The sequence below is a fragment of the Musca domestica genome, unplaced genomic scaffold, assembly GCF_030504385.1.
Source record: "Musca domestica strain aabys unplaced genomic scaffold, Musca_domestica.polishedcontigs.V.1.1 13, whole genome shotgun sequence".
NCBI classification, from domain to species: Eukaryota; Metazoa; Arthropoda; class Insecta; order Diptera; family Muscidae; genus Musca; species Musca domestica.
This window is the reverse complement of record NW_026712172.1, coordinates 17,027,901-17,048,839: the sequence shown is the minus strand read 5'-3', so window position 1 is coordinate 17,048,839 and position 20,939 is coordinate 17,027,901. Positions and strand designations below refer to the sequence as shown.

At 34.2% G+C, this 20,939-nt stretch overlaps 1 protein-coding gene across 1 annotated transcript in view; it reads left to right on the top strand.

Moving 5' to 3' along the window:
• LOC101892461 (probable 4-coumarate--CoA ligase 1) overlaps positions 1–20,939 on the top strand; it is a 46,425-nt gene that overhangs the window by 6,790 nt on the left and 18,696 nt on the right. The window contains exon 2 of the mRNA XM_059118705.1: positions 15,411–15,621. Coding sequence (XP_058974688.1) covers positions 15,411–15,621 — 211 coding nt within the window. The remainder of the gene's footprint in view (positions 1–15,410; positions 15,622–20,939) is intronic.

The following is a 20,939-nucleotide window of genomic DNA, read 5'->3' as shown; positions in this document are numbered from 1 at the left end:
TAATGTCTGCAGGACTTTTGGTATTGAAAATGGGCCATGTAGGTCCACGTCTTCGTAGAGCCCCCCATATAATGGTACCTCTCGATATTCGGTATTTTGAGGATTTAAGCGGCATTATTCATCGGAATTGTTTCAAATTTGGTATTTGAAGTTCGAAATGGATACTACAGCCTACGACAGAAAATTGTCTGTGCAGGTCTACGTCTTCGTAGAGCCCCCATATAACGATACCTCCCGATTTTCGGTATTTTGAGGATTTAAGCGGCATTATTCACCAAAATTCTTTCAAATTTGGTATCTGAAGTTCGTAATGGATGCTACAGCCTACGACAGAAAATTGTCCGTGCAGGTCCACGTCTTCGTATAGCCCCCTATATAACGGTACCTCCCGATATTCGGTATTTTGATGATTTTAGCGACATTATTTATCGGAATAGTTTCAAATTACGTATTTAGAGTTCGCAATGAATACTACAGCCTATGACAGAAAATTGTCTGTGCAGGTCCACGTCTTCGTATAGACCCTAAAATAACAGCTACTTTCGGTATTTATACCCTACACCACAAGGTGGTCAGGGTATTATGTCTTTGTGTATTTGTTTGTAACAGGCAAAAGGAAACGAGATAGACCCATAGTTCCTTTTGATGATCTGCATAGAATCACATTCTGAGTCGATTTATGTATGTCTGTCCGTCCGTCTGCCTTTCCGTCCGTCTATCCATGTATTTTGTGTAAACAAAGTACAGTTCGCATTTATTGCCCTATCCAGATGAAATTTTGCACAAATCATTTGTTTGGCCCAAGGACGAACCCTATTGAAATTGGAGATAATCAGTAAAAATTTTGATATACCTCCCATATCTAACTTCGTCCGATTTGCTTTTTATTGTCCACCAAACGTGTAATATCATCCCGAATTGTATGGAATTTTGCATATGCACCCAAATTAGGCCTGAAAATAAGTATGCCAAATTTTATCGAAATCGGTTCAGATTTGGATATAGCTCCCATATAAGTTGTTCATCCGATTTGTTATTTTTGTCCTCCGCAGCCGTAATATGCACTCTGTAACAACAATATTTGGGGAAAAATATATCAAATGCAGCCCAGAAATACCCTTGCTAAATTTTATCGAGATCGGTTCAGATTTGGATATAGCTCCCATATATAACTTCGTCCGATTTACCTTTTATGGTGCACCAAACGTCTAATATTAGTCCAAATCGGATGGAATTTGGCACTTACGACCGAATTGAGTCTAGAAGCTAGTATGTCAAATTTGATGAAGATCGGTTCAGATATAGCTATAGCTGCCATATATATTGTTCATCCGATTTGTTATTTTTGTCCTCCGCAGCCGTAATATGCACTCTGTAACAACGATATTCAGGGAAATATATCAAATACAGCTCAGAAATACCTTTGCTAAATTTTATCGAGATCGGTTCAGATTTGGATATAGCTCCCATATATAACTTCGTCCGATTTACCTTTTATGGTGCACCAAACGTCTAATATTAGTCCAAATCGGATGGAATTTGGCACTTACGACCGAATTGAGTCTAGAAGCTAGTATGTCAAATTTGGTGAAGATCGGTTCAGATATAGCTATAGCTCCCATATATATTGTTCATCCGATTTGTTATTTTTTTGTCCTCCGCAGCCGTAATATGCACTCCGTAACAACGAAATTCGGGGAAATATATCAAATATAGCTCAGAAATATCTTTGCCAAATTTTATCAAGATCGCTTCAGATTTGAATATAGCTTCCATATATATCTTTATCCGATTTTAAATTAATTTTGCGTCGAATGGCCAATACAAGTCCGAAGTTAAAAGAGACTATTTAGTCCTTTGAACTATAAATTATAATTATAATCATAGCGTGTATGATTGAATTCTCCCATATGTGGAGCTCTTCTGAATTTGCCAAGTGGTGTAGGGTATCATAAAGTCGACCCCTCCCGACTTTAAGACATTCTTTACTGGTTTTAAGATTTTAACAGAATTTTTAAAGATATATGTATATATATATATATATATATATATATATATATATATATATATATATTTTTTTTTTTTTTTTTTTTTTTTTTGAAATTCGCCAAATTCGTTCCAAATGGTGGAAGTTCGGCCGAATTTACAGCTTTTTTACTTGTCGTATTTAAAATGTTCAATTTTTCCTTTTTTTTAATTTCCAAGAAAAATGAGATCATTATTTCGAAGTGAATTGCTTTGATCATGCCACAATTTTATTCCATATTTTCATTTCAGACAATCCCCCACCTTTTCACGACTAAATAAATTCAAACACAAAATTTCATAATCCATGTTTTTTTTTTTTTTTTTTTTTTTTTTTTTTTGTAAATATATTCAGTTCTTTTTTTACAACAAACTTGTCTCAATTGTTATTGTCACTTTGGTGTATAAATAGAATTGCTTGGGTAATATTTTTATTTATTTATTTTTTTTTTTTTTTTTCTTTAAATAAAATTATTTTGCTCGCGAAACATTTCAATTTATTTGCACTTAACTCACAATTCATGCCACAATAGGTATTCAGATCCAAAAAAAAAAAAAAAAAAAAAAAAAAAAAAAACAAGAATTGAGAAATTGTTTAATACACAATAATTTAATATTTATCTGCTTGGGGTGGAGAATTTGCTTTTATATCTACAATCCATGGAACCCAACATCTGCCCCTCAACAATGGACGTCATTCAAATTTGTTGTTATCGCGGTGATTAGCAATTGTCTAGCGGGAGGGTGGGAGTACGTTGGAGAATACAAACACTTGTTAAAACTGGCTATAATGTTCTATATTTTCATTTTTGTTTTTCAAAACTGATAAGATGAGTTTTGAAAAAAAGACGTATTATTTACCATTAAAGGTGTTGAGAATTTTTTTTTATCAGACTGATAAGATTTCGTAGACGAATTTAAAAGAAAATGAAAGTTCAAGTAATTTGTGGCCTAATTTTTTTTAAAAAATACCAAAACACATATAAATCAATTTAATCTGAGAAAAAAATTTTAAAAAACTTTAAAGAGGCCGTGAAAAAAAAAACAAATAAAAAAGCTGTAAGTTTGGCCGGGCCGAACTTTGAATACACTCCAACATTTGGAATGAATTTAGAAATTTTCAAAAAAAAAAAAAAATAAATAAATAAAAAAATAAAAATAGAAAAATAAATAAAATAAAATCCGTTAAAAATTCTGTTAAAATCTTAAAAATATTTCAAGGTCTATACGACGACGTGGACCTGCATAGGTAACTTTTGTCATACGCCATTAAAATATTCAAATGCGAAACTTGAAAAAAAATCGGTGAATAATGTAGCTCATACCGAATATCGGGAGAAACCGTTATATGGGGGCTCTACGAAGACGTGGACCTGCACAGAAAATTTTCAGTCATAGGCTGTGGTACCCATTACAAACTTCAAATGCCAAATTTGAAACAATTCCGGCGAATAATGTCGCTAAAATCATCAAAATACCGAATATTGGGAGTTACCATTGTATGAGGGCTATACGAAGATGTAGACGGCTGTAGTACCCATTACGAACTTCAAAAACCAAATTTGAAAGAATTTCGGTAAATAATGTTGCTAAAATCATCAAAATAACGAATATCGCCAGGTACCACTATATGGGGGCTATACCAAAACGTGGACCTCCACAGATAATTTTCTGTCATAGGCTGTAGTATCCATTACGAACTTCAAATACCAAATTTGAAACAATTCCTGTGAATTATGTCCCTTAAATCATCAAAATACCGAATATCGGGAGGTGCCGTTATATGGGGGCTATACGAAGACGTTGACCTGCACAGACAATTTTCTGTCATAGGCAGTAGTATCCATTGCGAACTTCAAATACCAAATTTGAAACAATTCCGGTGAATAATGCCGCTAAAATCATCAAAATATCGGCAGGTACCGCTATATGGGGGCTATACGAAGACGTCGACCTGCACAGCCAATTTTCTGCCGTAGGCTGTAGTATCCAGTACGAACTTCAAATACCAAATATGAAACAATTCCTGTGAATAATGTCGCTAAAATCATCAAAATACCGAACAGCGGGAGGTACCGTTATATGGGGGCTATACAAAGACATGGACCTGCACAGACAATTTTCGGTTATAGACTGTAGTATCCATTACGAACTTCAAATACCAAATTTGTAACAATTCCGGTGAATATTGTCGCTAAAATCATCAAAATACCGCATTTCGGGAGGTACCATTGTATGGGGGCTATACGAAGATGTGGACATGCGCGGACAATTTTCGGTCATAGGCTGTGGTATCCATTACGAACTTCAAATACCAAATTTGAAACCATTCCGGTGAAAAATGTCGCTAAAATCAATAAAATACCGAATATCGGGAGGTGCCGTTATATGGGGGCTATACGAAGACGTGAACCTGCACAGACAATTTCTGTCACAGGCAGGATTATCCATTACGAACTTCAAATACCAAATTTTAAACAATTCAGGTGAATATTGTCGCTCAAATCATCAAAATACCGAATATCGGGAGATATCGTTATATGGGGACTATACCAAAACGTGAACCTGCACAGACAATTTTCTGTCATAGGCTGTAGTATTCATTGCGAACTCCAAATACCAAATTTGAAACAATTCCGGCGAATATTGTCGCTAAAATCATCAAAATACCGAATATCGGGAGGTAACGTTATATGGGGGCTATACGAAGACGTAGATCTGCACGGACAATTTTCTGTCATCGGCTGCGGTACCCATTACGAACTTCAAATACTAAATTTGAAACAGTCCCGGTGAATAATGTCGCTAAAATCAACAAAATACAGAATATCGGGAGTTACCATTGTATGAGGGCTATACGAAGATGTGGACATGCACAGACAATTTTCTGTCACAGGCTGTAGCATCTATTACGAACTTCAAATACCAAATTTGAAACAATTCCGGTGAATATGGTCGCAAAAATCATCAAAATACCGAATATCGGGTGGTACCGTTATATGGGGGCTATACGAAAACGTGGACCTGCACTGACAATTTTCTGCCATAGGCTGCAGTATCCATTACGAACATCAAATACCAAATTTGAAAAAATTCCGGTTAATAATGTCGCTAAAATCATTAAAATACCGAATTTCGAGGGGGTACCATTATATGGGGGCTATACGAAAAGGTGGACCTTCACAGACAATTTTCTGTCATAGGCTGTAGAACCCATTACGAACTTCAAATGTGAAATTTGAAACATTTCCCGTGAATAATGTCGCTAAAATCATAAAAAATACCGAATTTTTGGAGGTACCGTTATATGGGGGCTCTACGAAGACGTGGACCTGCATAGACAATTTTCTGTCATAGGCTGTAGTATCTATTTCGAACTTCAAATACCACATTTTAAACAATTCCGGTGAATAATGTCGCTAAAATCATCAAAATACCGAATTTTTTGAGGTACCGTTATATGGGGGCTCTACGAAGACGTGGACCTGGGCAGAAAATTTTCTGTCTCAGACTGTAGCATGCATATCGAACTTCAAATGCCAAATTTGGAACAATTCCGGTGAAAAATGTCGCGAAAATCATCAAAATACCGAAAATAGGGAGGTACCGTTATATGGGGGCTATACGAAGACGTGGACCTACACTGACAATTTTCTGTCTCAGGCTGTAGCATACATTTCGGGCTTCAAATACGAAATTCGAAACAATTCCGGTAAATAATGTCGCTAAAATCATAAAAAATACCGAATTTTTGGAGGTACCGTCATATGGGGGCTCTACGAAGACGTGGACCTGCATAGACAATTTTCTGTCATAGGCTGTAATATCCATTTCGAACTTCAAATACCACATATAAACAATTCCGGTGAATAATGTCGCTAAAATCATCAAAATACCGAATTTTTTGAGGTACCGTTATATGGGGGCTCTACGAAGACGTGGACCTGGGCAGAAAATTTTCTGTCTCAGGCTGTAGCATGCATATCGAACTTCAAATGCCAAATTTGGAACAATTCCGGTGAAAAATGTCGTTAAAATCATTAAAATACCGAATATCGGTAAGTATCGTTATATGGGAGCTATGCAAAGACCTGGACTTGCATAGATAATTTTTTGTCATATTCTGTATCTTCCATTAGGAACTTCAAATACCAAATTTGAAACATTTCCCGTGAATATTGTCGCTAAAAGGATCAAAATACCAAATATGGGGAGGTACCGTTATATGGGGGCTATACCAAAACGTGGACCTGCACAGACAATTTTCTGCCATAGGCTGTAGTATCCATTACCAACTTCAAATACCAAATTTGAAATAATTCCGGTGAATAATGTCGTTAAAATTCTCAAAATACCGAATATCGGAAGGTACCGTTATATGGGGGCTATACGAAGACGTGGACCTACATGACCCATTTTCTGTCTTAGGCTGTAGTGTCCATAAAGAACTTCAAATACCAAATTTGAAACAATTCCGGTAAATAATATCGCTAAAATCATCAAAATACCGAATATCGGAAGGTACCGTTATATGGGGGCTATACGAAGACGTGGACCTACATGGCCCATTTTCAATACCAAACGTCTTACAGACATAATACACATTTGAATAAAATTTTATCAACGTACTTCAATTCCTTCTGAAGCTCGAGTGATTTCCACAGACTAATAGACGGACAGACGGACGGAAATCGCAAATTTTGAAATATGAGCTCGGGATAAAGCCAATGAAAATCCAAAAAATGCAAGAACTTACACCGCAACAGAATGAAAATAGTCTCAAAAGAGCTAAAGAGTTGATTCGCTTGGCTGAAAGTGGTGAACTGCCGAATTTGGTTTTCTCCGATGAGAAAACATTCATGTTTACTTTCCAAAGAAGCCAGCTGAAAATGTGCACCTTCGGTTGGCCACCAGAACTCAAGCGCCGGCCACGCTCTCCGCTCGTATTAATCGACCGTGGCATCAAATGCCGAAGGCTTTAGGCCACGCAAACACGCGCCACCCTAGAATGGTTACAAACTGAGGTTCCTCGCTTCATTTGCAGCGGACAATGGCCATTAAAATCTCCGGATATCAATCCGTTGGACAATTGTGTCTGGAGTATTTTGGAAAGCAAAGTTGGCACAAAATAATGCCAAAGTGTCGATCACCTCAAGCAAACGCTTCGCCGGGAAGGGTCAAAAAATATCGCAGAACAACATTCGGGCAGCGTGTGAAGGTTTCATTGCCCGTCATAATTCATGCCAAAGCTGAACAATTCGAACAAATCTAAACTTATTCTAAAATTTGATGCTATTTCCGACATTTTCAATAAAAATTAATGAAATAAAAATATAAAAATTTTGGCGTTCGACTTTGTTGCAGTTTTTTTTTATCTCACCCTGAATATGGGAGCCATAGCTAAATGTGAACCGAACTTCAGCAAATTTGACATACTAGCTTCTAGACTCTATTCGATTATAAGTGCCAAACTCCATTCCATTTGGACAAATATTAGACGTTTGGTGTACAATAAAAGGTAAATCGGACGAAGTTATATATGGCAGCTATATCCAAATCTGAACCGATCTCGATAAAATTTAGCAAAGGTATTTCTGAGCTGTATTTCATATATTTCCCCGAATATTGTTGTTACAGAGTGCATATTACGGCTGCGGAGGACAAAAAATAACAAATCGGATGAACAGTATATATGGGAGCTATAGCTACATCTGAACCGATTTCGATTAAATTTGGCATACTTATTTTTAGGCCTAATTTGGTTGTATGTGCAAAATTCCATACAATTCGGGATGATATTACACGTTTGGTGCACAATAAAAAGCAAATCGGACGAAGATATATATGGGAGCTATATCTAATTTTTTGCCGATTTAATCCAATTTCATTGGGGTTCGTCCTTGGGCCAAACAAATGATTTGTGCAAAATTTCATCTGGATCGGGCAATAAATGCGAACTGTGCTTATACCAAAACGTGGACCTGCACAGAAAATTTTCTTTCATAGGCAGTAGTATTCATTGCGAACTTCAAATACCAAATTTGAAACAATTCCGCTGAATAATGTCACTAAAATCATCGAAATACCGAATATCGAGAGGTACCGTTATATGAGGGCTATACGAAGAGGTGGACCTGCACAGATAATTCTCTGTCATTGGCTGTAGTATATATTACGAACTTTAAATACTAAATTTGAAACAATTCCGGTGAAAAATGTCGCTAAAATCATCAAAATACCGAATATCGGGGAGTACCGTTATATGGGGGCTATATCAAAACATGGACCTACATCGCCCATTTTCAGTACCAAAAGCCTTGCAGACATAATACACATTTGAGTAAAATTTTATCAATCTACTTCAATTCGATCGGAAGCTAGAGTGATTTCCACTCTATACTATGGTGGAGGGTATAAAAACTTACACCTGCCTCTTACTGGGCCCCTGGCAATTTTAATTACATTTTAATTATTACGTGACCTGAATTTAATTACATGTCTAATTTTTTTTTTCGATTAATGTTTGATTTCACTTCCCATAATTTGCATATCTGGGCTAAGCTTCTTTTCAATGGAGATTGAACTTTTAACGGAAATTGTTTACTTTATTTCTTTGATTAAAAAACTTTTAAAAATCTCCCAAAATTTTCCACGTTATTTCTAGTTACCTCTAATAATTTTTCTTCGCACACCCACAATGTTGCAAAAAAAATTAATTTAGATTCGCGCATAAAGAAGCGTAGTGGTGGTGGGCGTTATACATATTTAACTATTATTCACATGTTTTAGTGGCTGGGTAAATCAGAACCCCCTAAAAAAAACTTGTTCCACTTTTAGTTATTCCAACGGACGTAGTTGTTGTCAGATCTTTGAACTTGCTGCCTGTTCGCCAATTTCATGACAAACAGTTTTATTTGTTTTTTGCAAAACAAATAAAATAAAAATTATTATCGTTAACCGTAGGAAATGTTTTTGTAAAAACAGTAGAACCTGGAAAATGGATTTTGTGGTTTTTTTTATACCCTACACCACATAGTGGTAAGGATATTATGTCTTTGTGCATTTGTTTGTAACAGGCAAAAAGGAGACGAGATAGACCCATTATTTCTTTTGATGATCTGCATAGAATCACATTCTGAGTCGATTTATGCATGTCCGTCCGTCCGTCCCTCTGTCCATGTATTTTTGTGAACAAAGTACAGTTCGCATTTCTTACCCGATCCAAATGAACTTTTGCACAAATCATTTGTTTGACCCAAGGACGAACCCTATTGAAATTGGAGATAATCGGTAAGAATTTATATATAGCTTCCATATATAACTTCGTCCGATTTACCTTTTATTGTGCACCAAACGTGTAATATCAGCCTGAATGGTATGGAATTTTGCACATACAAACAAATTAGGACTGCAAAAAAGTATGCCAAATTTGATCAGAATCGGTTCAGATATAGCTATAGCTCCCATATATATTGTTCATCCGATTTGTTATTTTTGTCCTCCGCAGCCCTAATATGCACTCTGTAACAACAATATTTGGGGAAATATATCAAAGGCAGCTCAGAAACACCTTTGCTAAATTTTATCGAGTTCGGTTCAGATTTGGATATAGCTCCCATATATACCAAATGGGCAATACAAGTCCGAATTTAAAAGATACATATGCTTCGGCATATTTAGTGTTTGGAACTTTAATTTATAATTATAATCATAGCGTGTATGATTGAATTCTCCCAAAAAAAACTTTTAGTTGTTATGCGGAGTTCTACTAAATTAGCAAAGTGGTGTAGGTTATCATAAAGTCGGCCCCGCCCGACTTTAAGACTTTCTTTACTGGTTATTTTTTTACAATGTGAAATTTGTTTCCGTCTTTCTATGTGATAATGGTAGTGAATACTGATTTATAGTATATATTTTTGGAAAGAACCTCGAAAATGCTTCTAGACCAAGATTTTCAGGGGACGAGACTCATTTGAGAAAACGACATTGGGTTGACTTTAATTGGTGAATAATGTCGCTAAAATCATTAAAATACCGAATATTGGGAGAATACCGAATATTGGGAGAATACCGAATATATGGAGGCTATACGAAGACGTAGATCTTCATACGCAAGTTATTTCACAGGCTGTGGTACCTATTAGGAAATTTAAATACGAAATTTGAAACAATTCCTGTGAATATTGTCTCTGAAATCATCAAAATACCGAATATGGGGAGGTACCACTATATAGGGGGTTATATGAAGACGTGGACCTGCACAGACAATTTTCTGCCGTAGGCTGTAGTATCCATTACGAACTTCAAACACCAAATTTGAAACTATTCCAGTGAATAGTGCCGCTAAAACCATCAAAATACCGAATATCGGGAGATACCGCTATACGGGAGCCATACGAAGACGTGAACCTGCACAGACAATTTTCTGTCTTAGGCTGCAGTGTCCATTACGAACTTAAAATAACCAATTTGAAACAATTCCGGGGAATAATGTCGCTAAAATCATTAAAATACCGAATATCGGAAGGTACCGTTATATGGGGGCTATGCGAATACATGGACCTGCACAGACAATTTTCAGTCATAGGCTGTAGTATTTATTTCGAACTTTAAATATCAAATTTGAAACAATTCCGGTGCATAATGTCGCTTAAATCACCTAAATATCGAAAAAAAGGAGGTACCATTATATGGGGCTATACCAAAACGAGGACCTACATGACCCAGTTTCAATACAAAAAATCCTGCAGACATAATACACATTTTAGTAAAATTTTATCAACCTACTTCTTGTCGTTCGGAGTGATTTCCACAAACGGACAGACGGACGGATATCTCTAAATCGATATAAAATTTTATGCTGATCAAAAATATATGTACTTTGCGGGGTCTAAAATGTATATTTCAAGGTGTTACAAACGGAATGACGAACTTAATATACCTTCCATACTATTTATGGTGGAGGGTATAAAAACCCAAATTCAATATTTTTTTATTGAATTTTATTTATTTTTTTTAACTTAATATTAGTTTTTTAAGGATTCCACAGGTGCACTGAAAGGTAGCAAAACATAAATGTAAATAATTATGAAGTTGGCTGGAGTAAAAAAATAAATTTCAAAAATCAATTTCAAGCAAAACAGAATTTTTGCTTTTTTGCAGAACCAAAAATTGTTTGCTTTAAATTATTTATTTTATTATTTTTTTGTTTTATGTTTTTATTTTCTTAATGCTTCTCTAAATTTTCAAAATCTCGTATTTGCCAGTATTTACTAGTTTCTTCCGGATTCAAGCAGTGGAAAGAGGAAATAAACTTGATGGATATTTTTTTTTCTGTTCCTCTTTGAATTCACTTCTATGGCCATTTGAAATGATTATGATTTTTGAAATTGATTTCCGTTAGTTTTATGGCATGACCTTTGATATTTCTTCCTCTCTCTTTCACTCTCTCTCTCACTCGCTGATTTCTTAATGCCAAGTTCACTGCAATAAAAGAAATATAATTTTCCATAAAAATTATCATAAGTGTGCCTAAACTTTTGTCCAACAGTGTAATTTATCTATTTTATCAAACAAACTATTTGCCACACGCTTAAAAATCGTTTTGGCTGTGTATTTTTATATCACACTGTACCGGCAAAAAAAAAAATCAGACAGCCATGTAAAATAATTGTCTAACACAATAGCTGATGGTTTTATCTCTACCTTCCCTCTCTCTCACCCTCTCACTCTCTCACACACATGCTCACATGTTTAGGCTGTGGGCTCGACCAACCATATAATTGGCCACCATGTAAACACACACACACACAAACACACACCCATGTAGGCAAACAAATATCAACGGCAACAAGTTTTCCCCCCATTGTGTTTGTGGCCGTGTTTTGTTGTATGAGAGCGTAAAACAATGTGCGAGAGAGAGAGAGAGAGCGCGCGACCTGCAACCAAGAGAATTAAAGACTTTAGACTTTGAACATTGATATGATGAACTTTGGACTTGAATGGATGGATGGATGGATGTTTTTTTCCTATACACACGAATAATTGTATGAAACCAAACAGAAACCGAAAGAGTAAACAACTGGTCTCAAAGTCCCCCAAAAAGAGGGGCAAAGAACCGGCCAAACCATTTTAAATAAATTTTAATTTGAAAATTAAACAACGAAAAAAAAACAGACAAACTGCTACAAATTATTGTCTATTTCTTTTTTCTGGGGATATTTTCTCCACTCACGCCACAAAAAAAAAAAAAAAATATGATGATCTATACGGAAAAATTTTGAAATGTAGGTCATTATATAGATAGAAAGCAATATAATTCGGACTTATGTTCCAATCTTCGTATTATCAGGAAAAAAAAAAAAAAACAAATAAAAAAACTGTAAATTCGGCTGGGCCAAACTTTTATTACCCTACACCTTAGGGTAAAGGAAACATTAGAGCCCATTATGACCCACATATACCAATTTTTAGACATATTCATGGGAAAATGTGCCAAAAATCATCAAAATTCCGAATATCGGGAAATACGACTAAATGAGGCTATACAAAAACGTGGACCTATACATACAGTGTTTCGCCAAAAGAGCTAGAACCCATTAAGACCAACAAATACCAATTTCTAGACAAATCCGCGAAGAAATGTGGCAAAAACCATTAAAATGCCGAATATCGGGAGGTACCTTTATACGGGGGCTTTACCAAATCGTGGACCTATACATACAATGTTTCGCCACACGAACTAGAACCCATTATGACCTACAAATACCAATTTTTAGACAAATCCGTGAAAAAAAATGTGGCAAAAATCAATAAAATACCGAATATCGGGAGGTACCTTTATATGGGGACTATACCAAAACGTGGACCTATAATTACAATGAATCGCCACACGAATTGGGACCCATTATGACCTACAAATACCAATTTTCAGAGAAATTCGTGAAAATTTGTGTCAAATGTCATCAAAATACCGAATATCGGGAGGTACCGTTATATGGGAACTATACCAAAACGTGAACCGATATATCTCATTTTCAATACCAACTATCCTAGACACAATACAAAATGCTCTGCTAAATTTTGGCGCTCTGCGTCAAATAATATGGGCTGCATCGTTATTTCAACAGAGAGACTGAAAGACAGACGGATTTTTTTTGCGTAAGCAGTGTCCAGGGACCATTACTCGAGAACTAAGCTACGTATCAGTGTAAAATAAACTGATTTGGAAAGCGGAACACTCCTTCCTTACAGTTATGTTTAATGGAGAGACATATTTTCACAATATTCTATTAAATATAAGGTAGATTGAAAATCATACAATTTTTCTTCACAAAGTCTCGTAACAAACTTTTAAAAATTATCCCTGCATCTCTATGTGTATTTAAGTTTGGTTGAAAGATCTTTGTACATATTGAAAGAGGAACTTCTATCCTTCAAATCGGTGTAAAATATTTGGATATAACTCACCAAATACCATAGATATCACCAAAAATGTAGACGCGTTGCAATTTTCATTGTTTTTGAAATTTTTTGCGTAAGCAGAGTTTAGGGACCATAACTCGAAAACTGAGCTACGTATCTGTATAAGGTAAACTGATTTGGAAAGCGGAACACTCCTTCCTTACAGTTATGTATAGTTGAGAGACATGTCCCTACAATATTTCACCGAAATTGGAGGTAGATTATAAATCGTATCAGTTTTCTTCACAAAGTTTCGTAGCAAACTTTTAAAAATTATCCCTGCATCTCCATGTGTATTTAAGTCTTGTTGAAAGATATTTGTATATATTAAAAGAGGATCTTCTATCCTTCAAATCGGTGTAAAATATTTGGATATAACTCACCAAATACCAGAGTTATAACTTAAAATTTCCGTGTGTCTAAATTTTCCATGTTTTTGGATTTCCTTTGCGCAAGCCATTTCCGGAGGCCATAGCTCGAGAAATAAGCCACATATTCTTGTAATATGACCTGATTAGGATAGCGGTATACTTCTTTCTTACAGTAAACTTGAGTTTCGAAACATTTTCGGAAACAATTCCACGAAAATTTGGAGAAATCTGAAATTAAACAATTTTTTCATCCCAAGTTCTTTAACGAAATTGAAAATCTCAGTCGTTGTATTTCCCAAAAAAGGTAAATGTTTTGTAAAAGTTGCTTCATAATTATGGAAGATAGATTTCTAGCCTTCAAATTAATATAAAATTTTAGGATGTTGCTTATCAAATACCAGAGATATCGGCAAAAATGTAGTCGGGTCTTAATTTTACTGATTTTAGAATTGTTTGCCTAAACTCTTTCCGGAGGCCAAAACTCCAGAACAAAAGCACTTTATTTCAAGGAAATTGACAGATTAGGAGAGCAGAAAGCCAAATCATAACGATTTAACACATCTCGGGAATATTTTGGAACAAGATTCCACTTTAATTTGAAGAAAAGTTAAAAATCATTAATTTATTCTTAAAAGCTAAATGACATTGTTTCAAATTTCTCTTTATATATCTTAGTCAGCAATGGATTATTATGAATAAATGCCATTGGTTTTTGGTAGAAGAATGTTTAATCTTTAATTTCCTATCAAATTTGTGCATATAACTTGAAAACTTCCAGAGATATGACAAAAATATTAACTTCCCTCAATTTTCTCAGTTTTTCTAAATTTTTGAGTAAGCCCTTTCCCTAGACCATAACTTTGGAAATATATTAGATATGTCTGTAAAAGTATTTATTTAGGAAGAATAATGTCTAAACTATACAGCGAAAATTATCGCAGGATAATATCGATGTTATATCTAACCTAAAATTTCACAAAAACAGAAATTATCGGATGTTCTTTTCTATACTTATATTAAAATGCATATATGTCAACGTATATATGTCTAATTAATTACAACATTTCTTAATATATCTGAATGTATATTACAAGAGGAATATTCTGTCTTTACAAATTTGTTAAATCTATCAATAAATCTCCATAAACACCCGAAATATCCTAAAAATACATCGATGACGCAGAATAACATATTTTTGACAATTTTTTGGTAACCCTGTTCTAGAGGCCACAATTTAAAAAACAATAGGTATATCTCCATGAAATCGCTATATTTGTGGACCTCTTTAACCACTTGAATATTCTATGGCTGAGAATCTCCCCCAAGGTCGGGACAAATTTGTAAAACGCCTTTGTGAAACCAAGATTTAAAGTATTTTCACGATTTAAAAGCAACTTTTTACCTCCACCTTGCTGTCCCTCATTTTGAAGATATTTCTAGATTTGTCTTTTCGATTATGAAATTCGAAGCCCTACCAATATATTTTCTCTACAGTAATCACCGATTTTCTTTAATATATATTATTTATAATTTCTTTTCCCTTACTTCCAGGTCGATGTCATTACCGGACGCCAATATACCTTTGCTGAGCTACGTGACAACAGTGCCGCGCTAGCTGTTCGTCTCCAAACGAAATTTAAATTACAACAACGTGATGTTGTTGCCGTCTGCTTGCCAAATTTACCCGAATATCCCGGTGTTGTATTGGGTGCCATTGAAGCTGGACTTACAGTGACCACCGTTAATCCCATTTATACAGCAGGTGAGTTAGCATAGGAAGCTAATTATTTTGAACATTAATGAAAAAAATCCCAAAACTTTTTGATTTTGAAATATGATACCTTATAATTCATGAAATACAACATTCCCATAGCGAAACAAGTCACCGAGATATTAGCCAGTTTTTCTTGCACCTAAAACTTTTTAGATTTTCCTTTATTTTTTGCTACGACCCCCCGGAAGCCATAACTTTGGAAAACGTGGAAGAATTTTTATAAAAGTTTATGTTTTTGAAAGCTTGTAGTCCGATCTTTACAATTTTCATAAAAAGTAGTGATGTTTATCCAGAAAAAGTCCATGAAAAATTAAGTTTTAGAAATGACTATCATTGATTCCTAACTGTGATATATTGGGAGGAGGATTTCAAAAGATATATATCTTCTTTCTTAGGTAATTTTTTTATTTAAAATTTTCCTGATATTGAAAGCGGAATGGCTGCTCTTAAATACAAAAAAAGTCTGTGGATAAAGCTCAGCAAATACTAGAGATATCGCACAATTTTCTCATTTCTTGGAATTTTCCAAATCTCTCCTCGTTTTTCATTCCGATGTCCTGGAGCCCCCAACTTTGTGGAAAGTTGATATATTTTTATAAAATGACATTTTTTTGGAAGCTTAATGTCGGCTCCTTAATATACAAAAATAATATAAAGATGTTGCTGCGAAAAAATCCAGAAACATTTTAATTTCCTGCATCACTAACATTGAACCCTAAGAGGCTTATGGTGCTACGCCTTTGTTAAAAGCCATACATCTTTTTTGAAGCTGAATTTGCACATACATAATTTTCTTTGGGACTGGGGAAGGGAAGGTTTGATCTCCAATCGAGAATAAATTCTCGGAAAATAGCTCTCCAAATTCCAGAGGTACGGCACAGTTTATCCATTATTTGAAATTTTTGAAATCGCTTTACATTCTTTGTCACTGTGTCCTGAAGGCCATAATTTTGTGAAAAGTTAATATATATTTTTATGAAATGACACGGTTTTGAAAGCATAATGCCGGATTCTTAATATTCAGAAATAGTATGGAAATATTGCTTAGAAAAAAATCCAGAAAAATTTTTATTTCTTGCATAAATACCATTTAATCCGAAGCGTCTCATGGTGCGCCGCTTTTGGTTAAGACCGCATATCTTTTTGATTTTGCATTTGCATACATATATTTTTACTCAGGACTGGGTAAGGGAATTTTTGATCTCCTACTGAGAATAAATTTTTTGAAAATAGCTCAACAAATTCCAGAGATATCGCACAATTTATCTGTTACTCGGAATTTTCCAACTCATTTCAAGTTTTTTTGTAAAGATTTCCTAGAGGCTAGAACATGGAAACTGGTCGACATATTTCTATGAAACTTCACGATTTTTGAAGCTAAGTAACTGCCTTTCGAAATTTCTAAATAATACGGAAATATGAGCATTGAAAAGTCCCGAAAAAAATATTGGCAATACCTATTCTATCATTGAATCCTAAAAGTCTTATGACGAGCCGTCGTAGTTTCGAGCTACTTATTTTACTGGTAAGTAAGATTTTAATTTTATTGTTATTCTGAGGCTTATTGAAAGAATGTTTGAGCCTCAAATGAAGAAGAAATCCGACAACTTTGTTCTCCAAATACCAAAGATATTGCAAAATTTATCCATTACTTGGAATTTTTAAATTGTTCCACATGCTTTGTCCCGTCTTCCAGCAGGCTCTAACTCTTAAACAATTCCAAATATTTGTAATGAAATTTCATGAGGTTATAGGCTTAGTACCGGATTTTTAAAACACTAAAATAATCTGCACATTTCGCTGCTAAAAATCCAGAAAAATATTAAATTACCTATATACTTACAGTTTGATCCTAACTGTCATAATATGAGGCGCGGAGTTTAATATCACATATCTTTCTTGAAATAGATTTGCATTTCTATTTTTTTCCTAAGGCTTGGGAAAGGTCCTGTTGGGTCTTCAAATAATATATAGTTTGTGGATGTAGCTATCCAAATACAAAAAATATCACACAATTAAATCATTAATTGGATTTATTAAAATCGCACCTAGTTTTTGGTAATGATGACCTGGAGGCCATAACTTGAAAACAGATCAATATATTTTGATGAAATCAGATTATTTTGAAAGCCAAGTAACCGCTCTTCGAAATTTCTAAACAATATAAAAATATTGCTGCGAAAGAAATTCAGAAAAATTATAAATACAAATAATTGACTTTTATACTTAGCGTTGAATCCTAAATGTCTTATGATGGGGCGCTGTTCCTTCAGACCTCATATCTTTCTTGCAGCAAGATTTAATTTTTATATTTTTTTAGCGGTTTATTGAAAGGACTTTTCGATCTTCAAATTAAAAAGAAAAACACAGGGATTTAGCTATCTAAATATCAGGAAAATCATAAAATTATTTATATGTAAAATATCAAAATATCCAATTTATTGTAACGATCTCCTGCAGTCCATAACTTTCGAAATTTTAGGTTTTAGGTTTTAAAATTATACGATTATGAAAGTCTTATTCCCGTTCCTTAACATTATGAAAAAATATATGAACTTTCTTTGGCCACTATGCTCCAAAAATGATTTCAAGTGGTCCCCTAGCGTGGAATCCTAAGATATGTCTGCTAAAATTATCATCTTGCGGCCCATATTTATTTCAAAGGATTAAATTTAATTAAATATTCCCAGTAAAAATTTAAAAAAGTCTTTCAAAAATATGGAGAATGCCAAAAAAATAACATGTAGTTAGCTCACCTAATACCAGAGATATCATATCATCATTTGTGAAATTAAAAACGCTCCCATCTTCTGTGACGACCTCTTGGAGTCCATAACTTGGAAACTAAATGACATATCTTTATGAAATAAAATGTTTTTGGAGAGCTCAATGTACGCTCTTTACATTTCTTTAAAAACTGTAAATGTTATTTTATAAGAAATTGAAGAAAATCAAAAATTCCCAAAACACTACCGTAAGATCCTAGACTTGATATGTGGAGACACATATTTTGTGGGTCAAATTTCCAAATAAAACAAAGGAAATTAGATTTTATTTGTTTCTGTTTACATTATCGTGGATTTCACAGACTTCTCAGCCGTGTTTGGATTAAATTTGTGAATTTCTAGAGTGATATGACTATCTCCCAAAACACAATCAACCTAGCCTAGATTTTTTAATATTTTTTTTTTAAATGCTTTAATGTCCCAAGACTCTAGACCTTTGTCTTTTATTGTAAATTATCATTCCGAATGACATTCTCCACAATAAAAACATACTAGAACAGATTATCTTATCTTAAAAATAAGAAGTATATACTTATTTTTCCAAGCAGACACCTTAGACTTTGTCTTCGCATATGAGTGTGAATTTTTTGCATTTCATGTGATAAAAAAACCCTATCAACTATTTTATCACACACACTAATTGGGTTAATTTTATGTAAAACGCCATTTAAGACCCCCCGCAAAAAGGGGAAAGTGTGTTCAAATATCAGCAATGAAATGTTATCAACCTTTCCCAAAGTGGGCCTCAGAAAACTTGCCATGCGTCAAAAGAAATGCGAACTCATTTCTTATCGCCACAAGGCAATAGTCGGCAATCAGTTTTGTTTTTCACGCACGTCCAAAATTTTTGCTAAACTGATAACGTTATTATGCCCCGGGGCATAGGCATGATTTGGTTTGGGGGTCCAATAAACTCATTTAATCAAACAAATAAACAATATGACCTAATTTGGGGGCTGTAGAAAGACATTAACCAAAAAAGAAGTTTGTCCATGAGAAACAAGTTCAAGAAAATATTGTAAATCAAAACCATATATGGTCCTTAGACCAACAATTTTTTCCCTACTTTAAAACGATAGCTCTGGAAATCTCCCAAAAAAAGATTTTATTAAATATTTATCCAATTTTTCGAAAGTTAAGGCCCCATAAATTATTACCCAAAAATGGACGAAAATGGTTCAAGTTTGCGTTACTGGTTCATTTTTGTGATATCTTGCGAAGCTTTTCAGTTATATCAGAAAATTCAACAGGTCTAGAAAGCCCTGATATCCTCCTCCACATCCACAAAATGATGTCCATATATATCATTAAGTTTCCAAGATATAGCCCTTCCAAAATATGCATACTGACATGGATCACATGAGAGACAAACGATATATATTAATTTCTCTACAAATATTGGCATAACATTCTTGCGAATATTCCACAAACTTCATCAGCTATGAGGACCAGGAAGAGCTCTTTCAAAATTGGTTCAACTTATGGAGATACATGGAGTACTTCCAAAGTTATGACCTCTGCAATTTGATGACGCAAAAATTTTTTGAAATTTGAAAAATTGAGTCACAAACATATTTTTGAGATATCTCGGTTATTTGGTGAGCTAAATCTAAATATTTTATATTATTTTAAGGCCCAGAAGCTCTGCTTTTAAGATGAAATATAATATTTTAATAAAATTTTATTAGAAGTGAAGATATGCACATCGACATTTTGAGCTATGAAAAAAGTCTTGCGGCCAAAAATGGTTTAGTATGCGATTCTCTCCAATTTTTTGCATAAATTTCTCCGAGAGTACACTAAAATACAGCTTTTTGAATTGAGGCGAACCAGGGCTTTGACACGGTACTCATTTTGACGCGATTTAATCATGTTGTCCCTAGCTATGGACTCAGGTATTTGTCTACGCAAAAATTTATAAAATTGTGGTAAAATTAGGCACTTAAAATCTTTTACGATATCTCGAGTATTTGGTGAGCTATATCTAAACTATTGATATCAAAATAAAGGCAAGAGGTCCTTCTTTTCTACAAAAATAATTTCCAGTAATCAAAATAGATAAGAAACAAAAATAATATAGCCGAGATATTGAATATTGATTGGCGCCCAATATGAAATTTTTAATAGGAATGTTATTTCTCCATATTTGAGTGAAATTTGGTTAATAAATGCCCTTAAAATAGAGATTATGAAAAAGAATAGGTCCAGAGCATTCAAAATCAATTCATTTTATAAAGATACATCTACTAAATCCGATATAATGGTCCCTGGAAACCGCTTACTCAAAAATTCCAAAATATGACCATTTTTTAGGGACTTTAATAAATTTCGGATATCTCGCGTATTATATGAGTTATAACCAAATATTTCATATTGACTTAAAGCTCAGAAGATCTGCTTTCAAGGTCAATAAAAATAGTTGCATAAAATTTGATTTCCAGCAATGATATGCAGATTTTGATTTCTAAGTTGAGTACAAGTCTTGTGAAAGAGAAATCTGTTAATATTCGATTGGCCCCA